Here is a 15,551-nt window from a genome sequence, read left to right on the forward strand (position 1 = left end):
CATCATCATGAAGACGGAAGGTTGTTGGGTTCACATACGAATAGGTAGGGTACATTAAGGCCCCACGAACATTTGTATGTTCCAGCCCCAAGGAATGACCAAATTCATGTGCAGCAACAAGGAAGAAGTTGATTTCTAAAACACAGAGGAAAAAGGGGGAAGGAGGAAATAGCAAGTTAAATACTTCATAGATATCAATAAGGAGCATGGTTATTTGGGATTTCATTGTGATTTGTATGTTTTACATTTGGATTTGTTAGCCACATTGCACTACGAGGGGACAGGGAGGAATACATATTTTTATTAATACATATAAAATGATACAAATGGATTATGGTCTCTTGCTGTTCTGTATTGTGATGAAATGCAATACTTGGATTTAACTGGTCCTACAGGCTAACAATTTTCTGGTATGGATATGGAGATATTTTGACAAACACACATAATCATACAGATAGAGATAGAAACATATAGAAACACTTGCATGTGCATATGTATTTATATTGTGCATAAACAAACCCACACTTATTTTTGTATGTAGTGTCCAGGGAAAGGACATGAGATGCTCGACTAATAGGAGAGGAAGGGAATTGAGTTTGTAAGCCACCTTGAGTCTCCTTACAGGAGAGAAAGGCAGGGTATAAATCAAAACTCTTTCCTCTGCTTCTCGCTTATCTCTTCTTCTCCTTTTCGTTGGCCAATTTTAGTTCAAATTGAAATGAACAATTAGGAAATAGTAATGTACTCATAGGCTATGTATTCTGCTTACGATTTGCAGCATATCCTCTCAGTAGAGATCAGAGCTGGAGAGTGCGCAGGGACAGTTTGCCTAATCACTGGATAAGCTGCACCCATACACTTTAAGGATTGGTTTACCTTTGTTGGATTCTGACCACTGCTCGCTCTCATCAAAATGGGCATCTCCTCCTATGCCACGTCCAGGAAAAAAAGCATGAGCCAAAATTCCTCCTCTTCCATCAAAGGAATTACCATCACCATGGGCTAAATCACGTGAAAGAAAATGGAGTCATTGTCAATAAAAGTTACTGTTAGATAAGAGATACATTCAGTATTTTGAAATGTTCAGAATGCTCAAATAGTCACATACTCTTGGACAATTTCATGTCCGAGTCATGTGGTATATGAAGGGCGGAGGTTGAGGGGGAAGGTCCAAAGTGGAATTGGTGAAAGTGGCGAGGAAGTTTCCATATCAGGTTCACAACTCACAATACTTTAGCAATTCATTTTTGGAAATTTTTTTTGAAGTATTTTGGCAACAATGGCCCCTTTCGCACAGCAAATCTATAATGGGTTGCAGTCAGGAGAAAGGAACCCATTTTCCTGTTTTTGTGTTCACATGCATCCGTGCAGGCAGCGATTGGAGCCCACGGAAACGATCTGGGTTGCTGCATTGCCTTTGTACGGAGACACATCTATTTTTAAAAATTACTTCCCACACATGCGTAGCTATGCAGGCATGCACAAATGAACCCCCATTGCCTTGCCAATGCCCCATAATATGACCATCTGCACCTGCATAGCTACTCAGAAGCAAATTGTGAAGTAAAAAAGGGGGAAAAAGGCAAATGAAGGCAAATAAAGCACTTCCTGTCCAGCCGTTCACTCTCAAGTGGCTGAAACCCAGGATTTTTGAAAAGGGTCGCTTCTTTAGCTATTTTTTTTTTAAAAAAAAACAGTTTTGGGGGAAATAACATGGGGTAGACTTGTTTGGAGGGCGGGATCTGTGCAAAGTCCCCTGCCAAAAACAGTGTTTTACTGTCTTACACCTGTGTTTATTGGCCTGTGCAGAAGGGGCCAATGAGATGAAGTGAAGGACACGGTGTGTATAGGGGTGGGGACATTAAGAGGAATGCAGTGGTGAAGCTCCCAGGGGACGGGGGGGTGCGCCATGCACCGGGCGCATGAATTTGGGTCACGTGGGTGGCGCAAAATTCCCCCAGCCCCTCCCCCTTCCCCCACGTTTTTCCCCGGTGCCCCCCCACACTTACTTTAGGAAACCAAGCAGGCTAGAAAACAGGCCTTCCTGTTCTGGTGGGAACAACATTTCCCAGGGGAAGGGGGCGCCGCGGGGGGGGGGGGGGAAGCCAGAGTGCGCACTGGGCACACTCTGGCCCAGCTACGCCTCTGGAGGAATGTCAGAATTTAGAGGAACACCAGGATAAATGACAGGTAGTTAGCTCAACAGAAGGATTATGATGAAGGCAGCCAAACTGAAATTCAGAAGCTCCCATGCTTGTTAAATACTTAGTTCAAAGATGATTCTGCAGTGATTCTGTACTATTCTGTACAAAGACTGTACTATCTGAGACTTTTAAGGAAGCAACAACTGGATGGAAAACTCCTGGTGTCCTTTTACCGCTGTGCTATAGAGAGTGTCTTAACCTACTGCATCTGTGTATGGTTCTCCAGTTGCACAGTGGCGAATAGGAAGGCGCTCCAAAGGGTGATCACTACTGCACAAAGGATTATCGGCTGCCCTCTCTCCTCCTTGGAAGAACTCTATAATTCCCGAAGCCTAAAAAAAGCCCAAAATATTCTGAGGGACCCATCTCATCCAGCAGACTCTCTTTTTGAACTGTTACCATCCAGCAGACGATACAGGTCTATAAAAATTAGGACAAAGAGGCTTAGAGACAGCTTCTACTCTAGAGCTGTGGCTATGCTAAACTCCGCGGCTTCGTGTTGATGTATCTGGGGCTGTGTAGGGATGGGTGGAGGAAGGGGGAAGTGAGGATGATGTATGAGTCTGAAATTGTGTGCATCGAGGAATGCTGCTGTAAATTTCGTTGCGCGTGCACAATGACAATAAATGCTTATGCTTATGCTTATTCTGGGGCCCTGATGCTGTAACATGTCAGAAAAGGAAATGGTTTCTATGCATTAAAAATTCATTGATTCAGAAACACACAAAGCTGTCTTAAAGTGACTCAGACCCCTTGGTCCATCACATCATTTACTGACAGGAATTGAACTTGGGGTCTTCTGCACATTCTGCCACTAGGCCATGGCCCCTCCCCATCCAGAATGCAAGGATTTTTTTTTTGCTAGGTAATCATTGTGAGGCCTTACCACCAGATGCGAACAAAATCTCAATATCGGCCAGTCTGCTAACTTTTCGGAACGTCAACGGCGTCACGGCACTCCATACTTCCCATGCTTTTTTAATGATTTCATCCACTTTGGATTTAGGTAGGTCTGGAGTATAATTCTTAATCCTTGAGGAACACAGTGAAATAAAAATTGATATTCTGGAAATAGAATTGTTGATATTTCAAGGGAAAAAAAGAGAAATAACGCTAACCTGTAAGTCAGGTCTTTCTTGTTCCATACTGAGCTTCTGCGGAATTCTGCCACATCTGGCAGACCACACCGAGACTTCGTCATAATCTCTGTTATTGAAGGATCTATCTTCCCAGTTACAGTCATATGGAAGAAGTTTTGCATTTCCTTGAGTCCATCTTCCAGTGTACGATTGGGTAAGTTGGATGGGAAGAACTTATTAATGTAATCCTGGACAAAGAAAAACAAACAAACAGCTACCTTAAAATCTTACTGCACTTATTTCTCCTTGTAAGAGTGGCTGTGGCATTATAGATCATGACTATAAATTGATAAATTGTGGAACTACAAAACTGGAAACTACCCATGAGCTAAGTCTCAATTGGTAAGCCATGGTTGTCCATCAATTAGCTGCCTCTAGTGTGGCAGTAGGGTTTTGTTCCTGTATCTCCCAACTGCACCAAAAGCACAGCGCTGCCTTTATAGAACCTGAGGACTGGATATCTGCATCTATGCTTGGATTCAGTGGCTGGACTGGAAAAGCCTACTGAAAGATTTCTGACGCTAAATGTTGTAGGAGTAGATCCTGCAAATGGCCTGTGCAAAGTATTTGTGAAAGGAATTTTCTTTTACTTTCCCTTTTATTGAGCAGCCCCCTGTAACTTCAACCCAAACACCTTATGTGAGTGCTGTGGACCCTTGTGTGGAAAATACCAAGTGGCATGGGAGCTGTGAGAGGAGGAAAAATCAGACAAAATTATCCTTCCACAAAGACAAGCGGGATGAGATGATTCCGCCTCCCCACTGCAGCCCCTCCACACCAAATGGTCTTTTTCCCCATGATGATCCTCCAGGTCCCAGTACTTCTTTTTGAGGGGCTGCCATGAGAAAGCAGGGAAGATCTGCTTCCTAAAATCCAACCCTGTATCCAGAGGTGGGATCCAGCAGGTTCTCATAGGTTCCTGAGAGTAGGTTACTAATTATTTGTGTGTGCCGAGAAGGGGTTACTAATTGGTGATTTTGCCACGTGATTTTTGCCTTAGTTACGCCCCTCCTCTCAGCAGTAGCGTGCAGAACTTGAAGCAGTCTAGCAGGAGGTGCACCGGCGTGTGTGGCAGCCTGCGCCTGCGTGCATTTGTTTCCCGCCCAAGGACCAGCGCAGCGGCTGCGTCCTTAAGAACATAAGAACTAGCCTGCTGGATCAGACCAGAGTCCATCTAGTCCAGCATTCTGCTACTCACAGTGGCCCACCAGGTGCCTTTGGGAGCTCACATGCAGGAGGTGAAAGCAATGGCCTTCTGCTGCTGCTGCTGCTCCTGAGCACCTGGTCTGCTAAGGCATTTGCAATCTGAGATCAAGGAGGATCAAGATTGGTAGCCATAGATTGACTTCTCCTCCATAAATCTGTCCAAGCCCTTTTTAAAGCTATCCAGGTTAGTGGCCATCACCACCTCCTGTGGCAGCATATTCCAAACACCAATCACACGTTGCGTGAAGAAGTGTTTCCTTTTATTAGTCCTAATTCTTCCCCCCCGCATTTTCAATGTATGCCCCCTAGCTCTAGTATTGTGAGAAAGAGAGGACAATTTCACTGTGTCAACATTTTCTACCCCATGCATGGTACATAAACTTCAATCATATCCCCCCTCAGGCGTCTCCTCTCCAAACTAAAGAGTCCCAGCGGCTGCAACCTCTCCTCATAAGGAAGGTGCTCCAATCCTTCAATCATCCTCGTTGCCCTTCTCTGCACTTTTTCTATCTCTTCGATATCCTTTTTGAGATGTGGCGACCAGAACTGAACACAGTACTCCAAGTGCGGTCGCACCACTGCTTTATACAAGGGCATGACAATCCTTGCAGTTTTATTATCAACTCCTTTCCTAATTATCCCCAGCATAGAGTTTGCCTTTTTCACAGCTGCCATGCATTGAGTTGACATTCCCATGGAACTATCAACTAAGACGCCCAAATCCTTGCCACAGCCCCGCCCAGGAATGCCCCACCCCCAGAATGCCCGGCCATGCCCCGTCGTGCCCCGCCCAGCCCCATTGGCGCTACTTCGCAGCTTGAATCCCACCACCATTGGAACCTGTTACTAAAATTTTTGGATCCCACCACTGCCTGTATCTGCATATCTGCTCCCTGATTGTAGATCAGCATGATCCGTTTGGTCACTCTTCCAACATTATAAAATCCCTGCTCATAGAAAGCAAGCATGTAAAGGAACAAGTTAGTCTGTAACCCTTTTCCCTGACATGCCAATTTTCCATTTTCAGAATGGAAAATGGCAGTGTCAAAATCAAACAAATGTTGAATCAGGAAGAGCTGGGGTCCAGCAGAACTTTCCCTTGAGTTCTGATCAGCCAGCCAAGTGGCTTGTCACTTTTCTGGTAACTCTAGTCTTTCCCCTGCTTTGTGTCCTCCCAAGCTAGCTTTCTGATCTACAGAAAGGGACTGGTACAAACTTATTCCATAAGGTTGTTGGAAGTTGAAAGAGTCACAAATGAAAAAGGGCTGTGCAAAAGTTGTCCCAGCTGTGAAAAACTGTGACTTGATGCCACTTCACACACATATTTGTGACAGTTCCATGAAATACAGAAACAAAGATTTATGAGATTAAATCATATATGTTTTCAACTGCTGTCTGGCTTGCTGGCCCTTATGAGAGCAGGATATCAATTTTGTAAATAAATAAACATTGCCCACAGTTCTTTACAGTTTCCTCCCATGCACAAACTTCATCATGAAAATGCATTTGCAGACATCCACTGAAGTATATCAGTAGGTCATTTATTATACACTGCTTGCACAGCTGATAAAATATAGATGCTACATACCTCTATAAACTTCTGAGTCAGTTTCACAAGGGGTTTCACTTCCAAGATGGGTCTCGGGAAGGAAAAGCCACAAAGCAGAAAAAATGCTGTGCAGAGAAGGACGTACTTCATGATGCTCCCTATTGAACGTTTATATCAAGGAAGAAAGACTTTGACTTCCAGTCTCCAACAGTCAAAGATGACACATTTATATAGGAACAACTAACAATAAGCCCCATGATGACTCAGGGATGATTGAGGTTTTGTGGGCTTGCCCCCTTTTTGATAACAATATCTCCACTATGTGTGAAGAAATAGGTCTGTATTTCCTCATGTAACTCCAAGATAGGCAGCAGTTTACATTGCTTGTCATTTGGGTCATTTTCTGAAACCACAGAATTCAGAAGAAGAAAAAACACCTTCCTTATATTAAATCAATAAACTGGAATGAAGACAGTCAACCAAGCCATGGCCATACAAAAATTGGCTGTTGTGGGTTTTGCACGCTGTATGGCCATGGCTTGGAAGTTTTTACTACTAAAGTTTCACCTGCATCTATGGCTAGCATATTCAGAGGCATGTCATGGTAAGATCTTACCAGTCACAGATGTGGGCAAAACATTAGGAGCAAAAACTACCAAACCATGGACACACGGCATGGAAACCCACAACAGTCAGTTGATTCTGGCTATGAAAGCCTTCAAGAATTCAACAATTCTTGTCTGTTTTTGCAACCAATTAAACAATCAGTTCAATGTAAACATACCTCCTCTATTCCATCCAGATTTCATTATAAGTACCTTTTTGAGATACAGCTTACATTATTTGTCATTTGGCTCATCTGATCCACCTGAATGCTTTCTATTGCCGAACAAACTGCAGCCCCACAGAGTGGTTGCAGCTATAAAATGGTGCGGGTGAAAAGGATTAGACTCCTTGCCAAAATCAAGGGCCCTCACTGTTTGTTTGTTTGTTTATTTATTCATCATATTTTTATCCCGCCCTTTTCCAAAGCGCTCAGAGTGGGTTACAACAAGTTAAAAGCACAGTAAAACATTTAAATACAGCATTCAACATTAAAACTATAAAAACATCTACAACATTCTAAAAACGGTTGATTATTAAATCGTTTATAGAAAAGAATAGATGGCGACTTAAAGGAAACTAAACTGCCTCATTCCTGCTCCTCCCCACTTCACTCCTGTTTTGGAGGCTGAGAGGAAATGTTGGTGCCGGCTGGCTAGCTGGAAAAGGCCTGGAGCAGGGGTAGGGAACCTGCGGCTCGAGAGCCGCATGCGGCTCTTCTGCCCTAGCACTGTGGCTCCACGAGCCGAGTCGCCAGCCCCATCCTTGCCCACCCTGCAGGCAGCAGGGCGGGCACACCAACTGCCCAAGGTTGGCTGGGCCGCGCTGCGGGCTTCCCTTCTTGCCTGCCCTGTTGGAGTGGGGTGGGCGCTTTCCCAGCAGCTGGCGAGGTCGAGCCGCCAGCTTCATCCTTGCCCGCCCTGCAGGCAGCAGGGCGGGCACATCCATGCGCTTCTCAGAATGAGCGGAGTAAAAGGTAAAAAAACCCCTATATATATAGTGTTATCTTTATTTTAAATGTCAAAAATTATTTGCGGCTCCAAGTGTTTTCTTTTCCCATGGAAAACGGGTCCAAATGGCTCTTTGAGTGTTAAAGGTTCCCTACCCCTGGCCTGGAGGAACCGCCAGGTTTTACAAGCCCTGTGGAACGTTGATAGTTTCCTCAGGGCTCTAACTTCAGGTGGTAATTTGTTCCACCAGGCCGGAGCCAGGGCCAAAAAGGTCCTGGCTCATGTTGAAGCCAGCCGGATATCTCTTGGGCTGGGGACCAACAAAAGGTTCAATTAGGGGAGTGGCCCTAGAAGGCAGTATGGGGAGATGCGGACTTGAAGATATGCAGGTCCGAAACCACATAAGGCAGCGTAGTAGAGCCTTTTAGCACTCAGATATTTATGGACTACAATGAGATTCCCATCGGCCTGCCAGCATAGCCAATTGGCCATGCTGGCAGGGGCTGATAAACCAATGCAGCTCTATGCTCCCTACTGATAAGGCCTTAAATGTCAATTCCAGAACTGTCTCCATTCTCAACCAATCTGCCATGGCTTCTAGACAGTGCTGGAGAACTTCAGGGGGGGAAGCCAGTCAACCCTCCATCGTGAGGATGAGCTGGGTGTCATCATAGTGATGACACCTAAGCCCAAAACTCCATACCAAGGGGTCACGTATAGATGCTGAATAGCATTGGAGAGAGAAACTCCACATTCAGTTTCATGCCTCATGGAGACCTCACTCCCCAATGCTACCTGCGACCCCCGATCACTGAAAAAGGAGGTCAACCAAGATAAAGCTGATCCCTGTATCCCAGCGTTAGCAAGGCGGTAGACCAAAAGATTGTGATTGACAATGCTGAATGCCACAGTCAGATCTAATAAGACTAGGAGTGCCAACCTGCCTCTATCCAGCTGGCCATGGAGCTCATCCACAATAGCAACTAGCACAGTCGCCGTCCCATGACCAGCACAGAAGCCAGACTGGAGGGGATACAACGCCTTTGCTTCATCCAAGAATACCTGGAGCTGCTCTGCCACCCCTCTCTCAATTACCTTACCCAGGAAAAAAGATTCAAAACTGTGTGGTAATTGGCCAGATCCAAAAGATCTAAAGATGGTCTTTTCAAGAGTGGGTGGACCACTGCCTCTTTTAACATCCCTGGAGAAACTTCATCCCTGGAACAACTTCAAGGGCGTGATTGCTGATTTTCAACAGGGGGGCTCGCAATACCTCCCCACTAGCTTTTATCAGCCAGGAGGGGAACGGTGGGTTGAACTGCAGCCAGAATTCTGTCCTCATCAGTGTATTCGAGCAGTCTGAAGTCGTCCAATTTTGGACCAGAAGACAGCCAAGGGGTTTTGAGTTCATGTACTGTATCAACTGTGGCAATGAGATTGTGGCGGAGGGACGAGATTTTGTCTGTGAAAAAGCTTGCAAATGCCTCGCAGCTAAAGGCCAATTCCTGAGATTTTGAACCCTGAGGAAGGGTAGTAAGTGATCAAATTACCCTATCTTTCCCAAGACGACCTGGCTACAGTGATCCATGCAACAATCACCTCCAGATTAGACTATTGTAACTCGCTTTATGTGGCCGTTCCTTTGGGGCTGATCCAGAAACTGAAGCTGGTCCAGAATGCTGCAGCCTGTCTTCTCACAGGTGGTTTAGCTAGAGATCATATCAACCCCCATGTTGCGTTGCTTGCACTGGCTCCCAGTGGAATTCCGGATTCTCTTCGGTACTGGTGTTGAAGTTCAAGGCCCTCCGCGGCCTGGCGCCCTCATACCTTGGAGACCGCCTTACCTCATATGTCCCAACTTGTCCTCTTCACCTCTTCACAGAGGTGAATTTACTGGTGGTCCCCCACCCCTCCATGATGCAGCTGGCCTCCACCCGGGCCAGGGCTTTTACGGCCCTGGCCCATGCCTGGTGGAACGTTCTTTCGCCAGCTGTTAGGGCCCTGCAAGACCTTGGTGAGTTCTGCAGGGCCTGTAAAACTAAGCTGTTTCACCAGGCTTTTGGGGGGGCCGGCCGCTGAGTTACCACCCCGCCTTGATGCCCGCTGTACCATATGGCCTTGTTCTTAGCATTCAGTCCCCTCCCAGGGGAAGGATCGGATGTCGTCTATTAGATTATGTGTGGGTTAATGTTTGCTACTGATTTTATTGATTGTATTGAGTCTTAGCTGAATTGTTGGCTGTTTGTATTTGTTATTTATGGGTGATTTATTTGGTGATTTTATTTGATGTAAACCGCTCTGAGCCCTCTAGGGATAGAGCGGTCTATTAAATTAAATTAAAAATAATAATTTTGAAAAATGTGCCAGGTGTGAGCTCGCAGTGCCAATTGAAATGGTTAAGAAATTCTTCTTGGCCTCCTTGATTGCCCTCTTGTAGGATTTCATAAACATCCTAAATGAGTGTCTTGCCCCTTTGTCCCCAGTACGTCGCCACACTCACTCTAGCCGTCTCAGCTCCTTTTTCATCCTCCTTAGCTCCTCTGTATACAAAGGGACAGAGGGGGCATTCGGGAGCGACAGTCTCGATTGCTTCAGAGAGTTTGGTATTCCAGGCCCCAGACATATCAGCCAATACAGTGCTCCAAGGACATAGGTAAAGGGGTTTTTTCTTGGGTTCAACCCCCCCAATTCATGTCCGAAGCTCCGCCCCTCCATTTGTGGGTTTTAAAAACATTTTTAGTATTTTTTCGGTTTTTGGCCTGCAGGGTGTGCATTGTTTGGGCTAGCAGCACCAAACTTTCAGGGATTATTTGTGGGACTCTCCTGATGATACCCGGGTTTGGTGAGGTTTGGTTCAGGGGGTCCAAAGTTATGGACTCCCAAAGGGGGTGCCCCAATAGGAGCTAATTCCAATGGGAGCTAATAGAAGATGGGGGCTACACTTTGAAGGTCCATAAGTTTGGACACCCTGAACCAAACTTCACCAAACCTGGGAGGTATCATCAGAGGAGTCTCTTACTGATACCACCCAGGTTTTGTGAAGTTTGGTAGAGGGGGTCCAAAGCTATGGACTCCCAAAAAAGGGTGCCCCCATCCTCCATTGTTTCCAATGGGAGCTAATAGAAGATGGGGGCTACATCTTTGAGTGTCCATAACTTTGGACACCCTGAACCAAACTTCACCAAACCTGGGTTGTATTATCAGGAGAGTCTCTTATTGATACCACCCAGGTTTTGTGACGTTTGGTCCAAGGAGTCCAAAGCTATGGACTTCCAAAGGGAGTGTCCCCATCCCCCATTGTTTCCAATGGGAATTAATAGGAAATGGGGGCTACACCTTTGAGGGTCCATAACTTTGGACCCCCTGAACCAAACTTCACCAAATCTGGGTGGTATCATTAGGAGAGTCTCCTAAAGATACTCTGAAAGTTTGGTGCTTCTAGGTTAACAATTGCACCCCTGACAACAGTCACCCCCCCAAATTTCCCCAGATTCTCCTTTTAAATCCACCCCCTTCGGCATGGATTTAAAGGGAGAATTTGAGGTCCTCAGTTTAGAAGAAGAAGAAGAGTTTGGATTTATATCCCCCTTTCTCTCCTGTAGGAGACTCAAAGGGGCTTACAATCTCCTTGCCCTTCCTCCCTCACAACAAACACCCTGTGAGGTGGGTGGGACTGTGAGAGCTCCGAAAAGCTGTGACTAGCTCAAGGTCACCCAGCTGGTGTGTGTGGGAGTGCACAGGCTAATCTGAATTCCCCAGATAAGCCTCCACAGCTCAAGTGGCAGAGCTGGGAATCAAACCCGGTTCCTCCAGATTAGAATGCACCTGCTCTTAACCACTACACCACATTGAAAGTGATGCTCTTTCAGGGTGGGGGATAATCCACCCCAAAACAGCATCACTTGTTGTTTAACTAGGGACCCCAGATTCTCCCTTTAAGGTGGATTTAAAAGGAGAATTTGGTCTCTCTAGTTTAAACACCATTGAAAGTGATGCTGTTTGGGGGTGGATTCCAGAATCACAGCAGCTGCCTGGGGAAGGCCCCCTGCCCCCCGCAAAACTCAGATTTTGCACCGGGCTCCATTTTTCCTCGATGCCTTTGCCCAGAGGGGAGGGCAGAAGAAACTGCCGGCTGCCGGGTGGGAGCCCAGCTGGTGGGGGGCAGGGGAGTCTGCCGTCCCTGGCCTTGGAGAGCTGCTTTTATAAGCGCTAGGCCAGGGGCGGGGCTTGGGGAGGCGTGGCCATGCCCTAGGTGTGGGTGGGGGTGTGGCCCCACCCCTGAACCCCCCATAAAAATCTATACCTACATCCCTGAGTGTAACTTTCTGAAAAGCTGCGATTTTAAAAATAGATAATAAACACGAACTCTTACTCCAAAAAAAATCACTTCTCTATTTCTTGTATTTTCCCCACAATCTTTATATAGCACCATATTAGTCACTGGGCCACACTTTCCTTATCCATTCATCCTTAGATGGCAATTTCTGTTTCTTCCAGTGTTTTGCAACTAACGTAGTATGCTGGATGCGGGGGACGGGGGAATAGCAACAAGTTTTTTAAATCTTTTTCACTGAATTGTTGAAGTGCCCTAGAACAGTGGGTACACAGTTCTACACAGGAACCAGGGTACACAGGAAAAGTATATGAGTCATTCATCCACTTAAGTCTAAAACTGACTCTAGTCTTAAAGCTTCAAACAGAAACCAGTTCTCTTTTCATTCATTTCAAACATCTCTCCAGATCCTTGTAACTTGGGCTGTTTCCGCACTGGCGGAATACAGCGACCCAGGGATGCTAAAAGCAGCATCCCTGCGGAGGGGTTCGCATGGCCGCTGCCTCCGCTGCATCGCAGCAGCGGCGGCCTCGCAACCCCCGAGCGGCGCGAAGACGCTGTTTCTGAACCTCGCTCCCTGGGCGAGGTTTTTCAGAAACAGTGGCTTCCAAACACTGCCGTGCAAACGGCAGTGGCTGGAAGGCGCCATTCTCCCCTTTCCCGGACACCTTCCCTTCCCTCCGACCTTCCGGCACGCCGCCCAGGCCTGGGGACACGCCCTCCCAGCCCTGCAACTCCAGAGCTGTTGCGCAGGGCAGGGGGCGTGTCCCCTAACCACAATGCGTCGCACGGGCTAATGCCAAAGTACTAGGCGTTTGGGCGATGGCGCAGCGCTGCGCCGTCTTCCCCGCCCCTACTGGGACCGAGTGTGGCCGTGCGGAAACGGCCCTAGTGTAGTGTAGTGGTCAAGAGCGGTGAACTTGAATCTGAATAACTGCGTTTGATTTTGCACTTCTCTTCATGAGCGGCAGACTTGAATCTGGTGAACCAGATTCCTATACATGAAGCCTGTGGGGTGACCTTGGGTCAGTCACAGTACTCTAAGAACTCTCTCAGGCCCACCTACTTCACAAGGTGTCTGCTGTGGGAAGAGGAAGGAGTTATAAGCTGCTTTGAGACTCCTTGTAGTAGAGAAAAGCAGAGTAGAAATCTAACTCTTCATCATCATCAACACAGATTCCTTCCTTGTGGATTCATTCTTATGCTGGTAGAGAATCAAAATGATGTGAAATATCCAACACAAATCTACTTTCCAAAATAAATCCTTCTTATGATGAGAACGTAGTAATGAAATAGATGCAGGATGGAATATGGAAGCTCATACATTTATTTTGATATTTCACTTCATTTTTCTTCTTTCCAGGAACTAGCTGCTTTTGAAAATGAACAACAAACAAGAGAATTAAGATTAGCTAAACAAGGATAGCAATCACAATACTCGCAAATGAGTTAAAATACAATAAAAACAACATAAAGAATGAAAACATATTTTATCAAAATCAATTAACCCATCAAAGTCCACAGGATGATAAAAAAATACATATAGTATGTAACTTAACAGATAAAACCCCTGGCACAAAACCCCATAACAAACTAAAGTAGTGCAATAAAATTACAAACAGTAAAATCCATGGATACAAAACCATGATTTAATGTAACCAGACACTTGGGCAAATAAAATTACCACAAAAAGAAGAATTAGGTGCCAGGTGCCTCCCCATAATTGGGGCATTCACCAAATTCACCAGATTGTCTGGATACCACCTGGTCTCACCTGTGGCACACAGAACAGGGCTTGAGAAAAAGACCTTAGTTTGCAGACAAGGTGGTAGGGGAGTAGGCATTAAACTGTCTTAAAATGAGTCAGACCTTTGGTTCGTCAAGGTCAGTCTTGTCTACTGTGGCTTTTTGCTTTTCACATTATCTGCTGTCTGGTTCTTTTAATATAATATAGATGACAGGGACTGAACCTGCAAACTTTTGTATACAAAGTGAACAAGAAGAGTAGTTTGTATTCATGCCCTGCTGTTCTCAACTGTAAAGGATCTCAAAGCATCTTACTAACTCCTTCCCTTCCCCTTCCTACAACAGACACCTTGTGAGGTAGGCGAAGCTGAGAGAATTCTGAGAGAACTGTGACTAGCCCAAGGTCACCCAGCAGGCTTCTTAGATTCTGAATTCTCTTACTATGCTGGCTATTTCCATATATGTGCTCTAGTTTAGTCTTTAGTATTAAAGCTACTTTCATGTTTAAGACTAACTGTGCCCTGAATCCCACCGACATGCAAAGACTGCTCATACATGCCATGCAAAGGAACTAAGGTAATTTTTTTTGCTCAGAGATAGCCATACCAGTATATACCAAGGCACTAGAGGCTGGATTTTATATCATGGTGTGATGGATTTTATGCACAAACCAAGAAGGAAAACAGAACTTAAGCCTATAATATTAGAATTAAATACCCAAAAGGTTATGAAAATGCATATAGAGTCACTAAGTATAAAATTATACACACATACACACATTACAGATTAGAATAATCAGAATATGTTAAAGGTCCATAATAGGCTACATTACAAATGTTGTATAGCATATAGGTAACACAAATGGGTCCCACAAAACAATTTTTGACCCTGGAGAGTCAGACATATTTTGGTCAAATGGTCTTCTTCAGTGGTTAAAGGTAAATTATCTAACATCCAGACTAATATTATTGACTTTTTATGACAGAGGTGAATTGGCTGTAGAAAATTGGGAAAGAAAAAAAAAGGAAATTATAAGTTAATAATATAAACAACTAAACATGGTGGTGGATTTTATAACTTGGGGTGGTGGCAAGAGGAAGAAACAGGCTTTAATTTGCAGACAAAAACACAACATGCATGTGAGAACTCACAGACCTTGTGTGGGAATGCGACAGCTTCGACTACCCTCACACCACAATCCTGAGCAGAGTCTCTACAGAATTTGGGAATATTAGTTCCCAGACTGCACACATGACTGTATGTTGGGAACTCTGACCTGACTTGCATAATATAGAATAGATCATCTCATTTGGTCCTAAGTTAACAGAGATAGCATGGAGATTATCTCTGAAAACTTGCTTAAGTAGTTCACTGGTATCTTTTTTTGGCTTCCTCCAAGGCTGTAGAACTTGGCCAGAGCATCATGATATGTGTATTTCCCACAAAGGTCTATTGTCCTGTGTTTCGTTTGGCATTCATGTGACTCAGCATGAAGTCATCTTGAAATACCCCTGCTTGCTCAATAAATGCAGAATCCAATGGAGATTAAGGAAAAAAAATTTTTTTTGCAGCCATTTCCTCAAGGGAAACTTGGACCCTGAACTTAGAGAAATGTTCAAGGTCTGTGGTATGGACCCTGTTTAGCAGAATACATAAAACAAGTCTTAAAAATAGTAGCATTAATGGGTATGGTTGTTGTTGCAGTGTTGCCAAACTCCAGGTGAGGTGTGGAGTTCTCCTGAAATTCAAGTGGTGTTCAAGATGTTTCCGTGGAGGAAATAGCATAAGAACATAAGAACTAGCCTGCTGGATCAGACCAGA

At 45.2% G+C, this 15,551-nt stretch overlaps 1 protein-coding gene across 3 annotated transcripts in view; it reads right to left on the reverse strand.

Annotated features, from left to right (window-relative positions):
• LOC125432095 (matrix metalloproteinase-18-like) overlaps positions 1 to 6,322 on the reverse strand; it is a 16,007-nt gene extending 9,685 nt beyond the window's left edge. Inside the window, exons 1-5 of one of the 3 annotated variants that reach the window (XM_048495447.1) lie at positions 6,138 to 6,322; positions 3,323 to 3,531; positions 3,091 to 3,236; positions 877 to 1,002; positions 9 to 135 (exon numbers count right to left, since the gene is read on the reverse strand). In XM_048495447.1, the coding sequence (XP_048351404.1) occupies positions 9 to 135; positions 877 to 1,002; positions 3,091 to 3,236; positions 3,323 to 3,531; positions 6,138 to 6,248 (719 nt within the window). In that variant the 5' untranslated portion in view covers positions 6,249 to 6,322. The remainder of the gene's footprint in view (positions 1 to 8; positions 136 to 876; positions 1,003 to 3,090; positions 3,237 to 3,322; positions 3,532 to 6,137) is intronic. The other 2 variants (XM_048495446.1, XM_048495445.1) reach the window with 2 other exon arrangements.
• Between the last annotated feature and the right edge of the window lie 9,229 nt (positions 6,323 to 15,551).

Source organism: Sphaerodactylus townsendi, linkage group LG04 (assembly GCF_021028975.2).
Source record: "Sphaerodactylus townsendi isolate TG3544 linkage group LG04, MPM_Stown_v2.3, whole genome shotgun sequence".
NCBI classification, from domain to species: domain Eukaryota; kingdom Metazoa; phylum Chordata; class Lepidosauria; order Squamata; family Sphaerodactylidae; genus Sphaerodactylus; species Sphaerodactylus townsendi.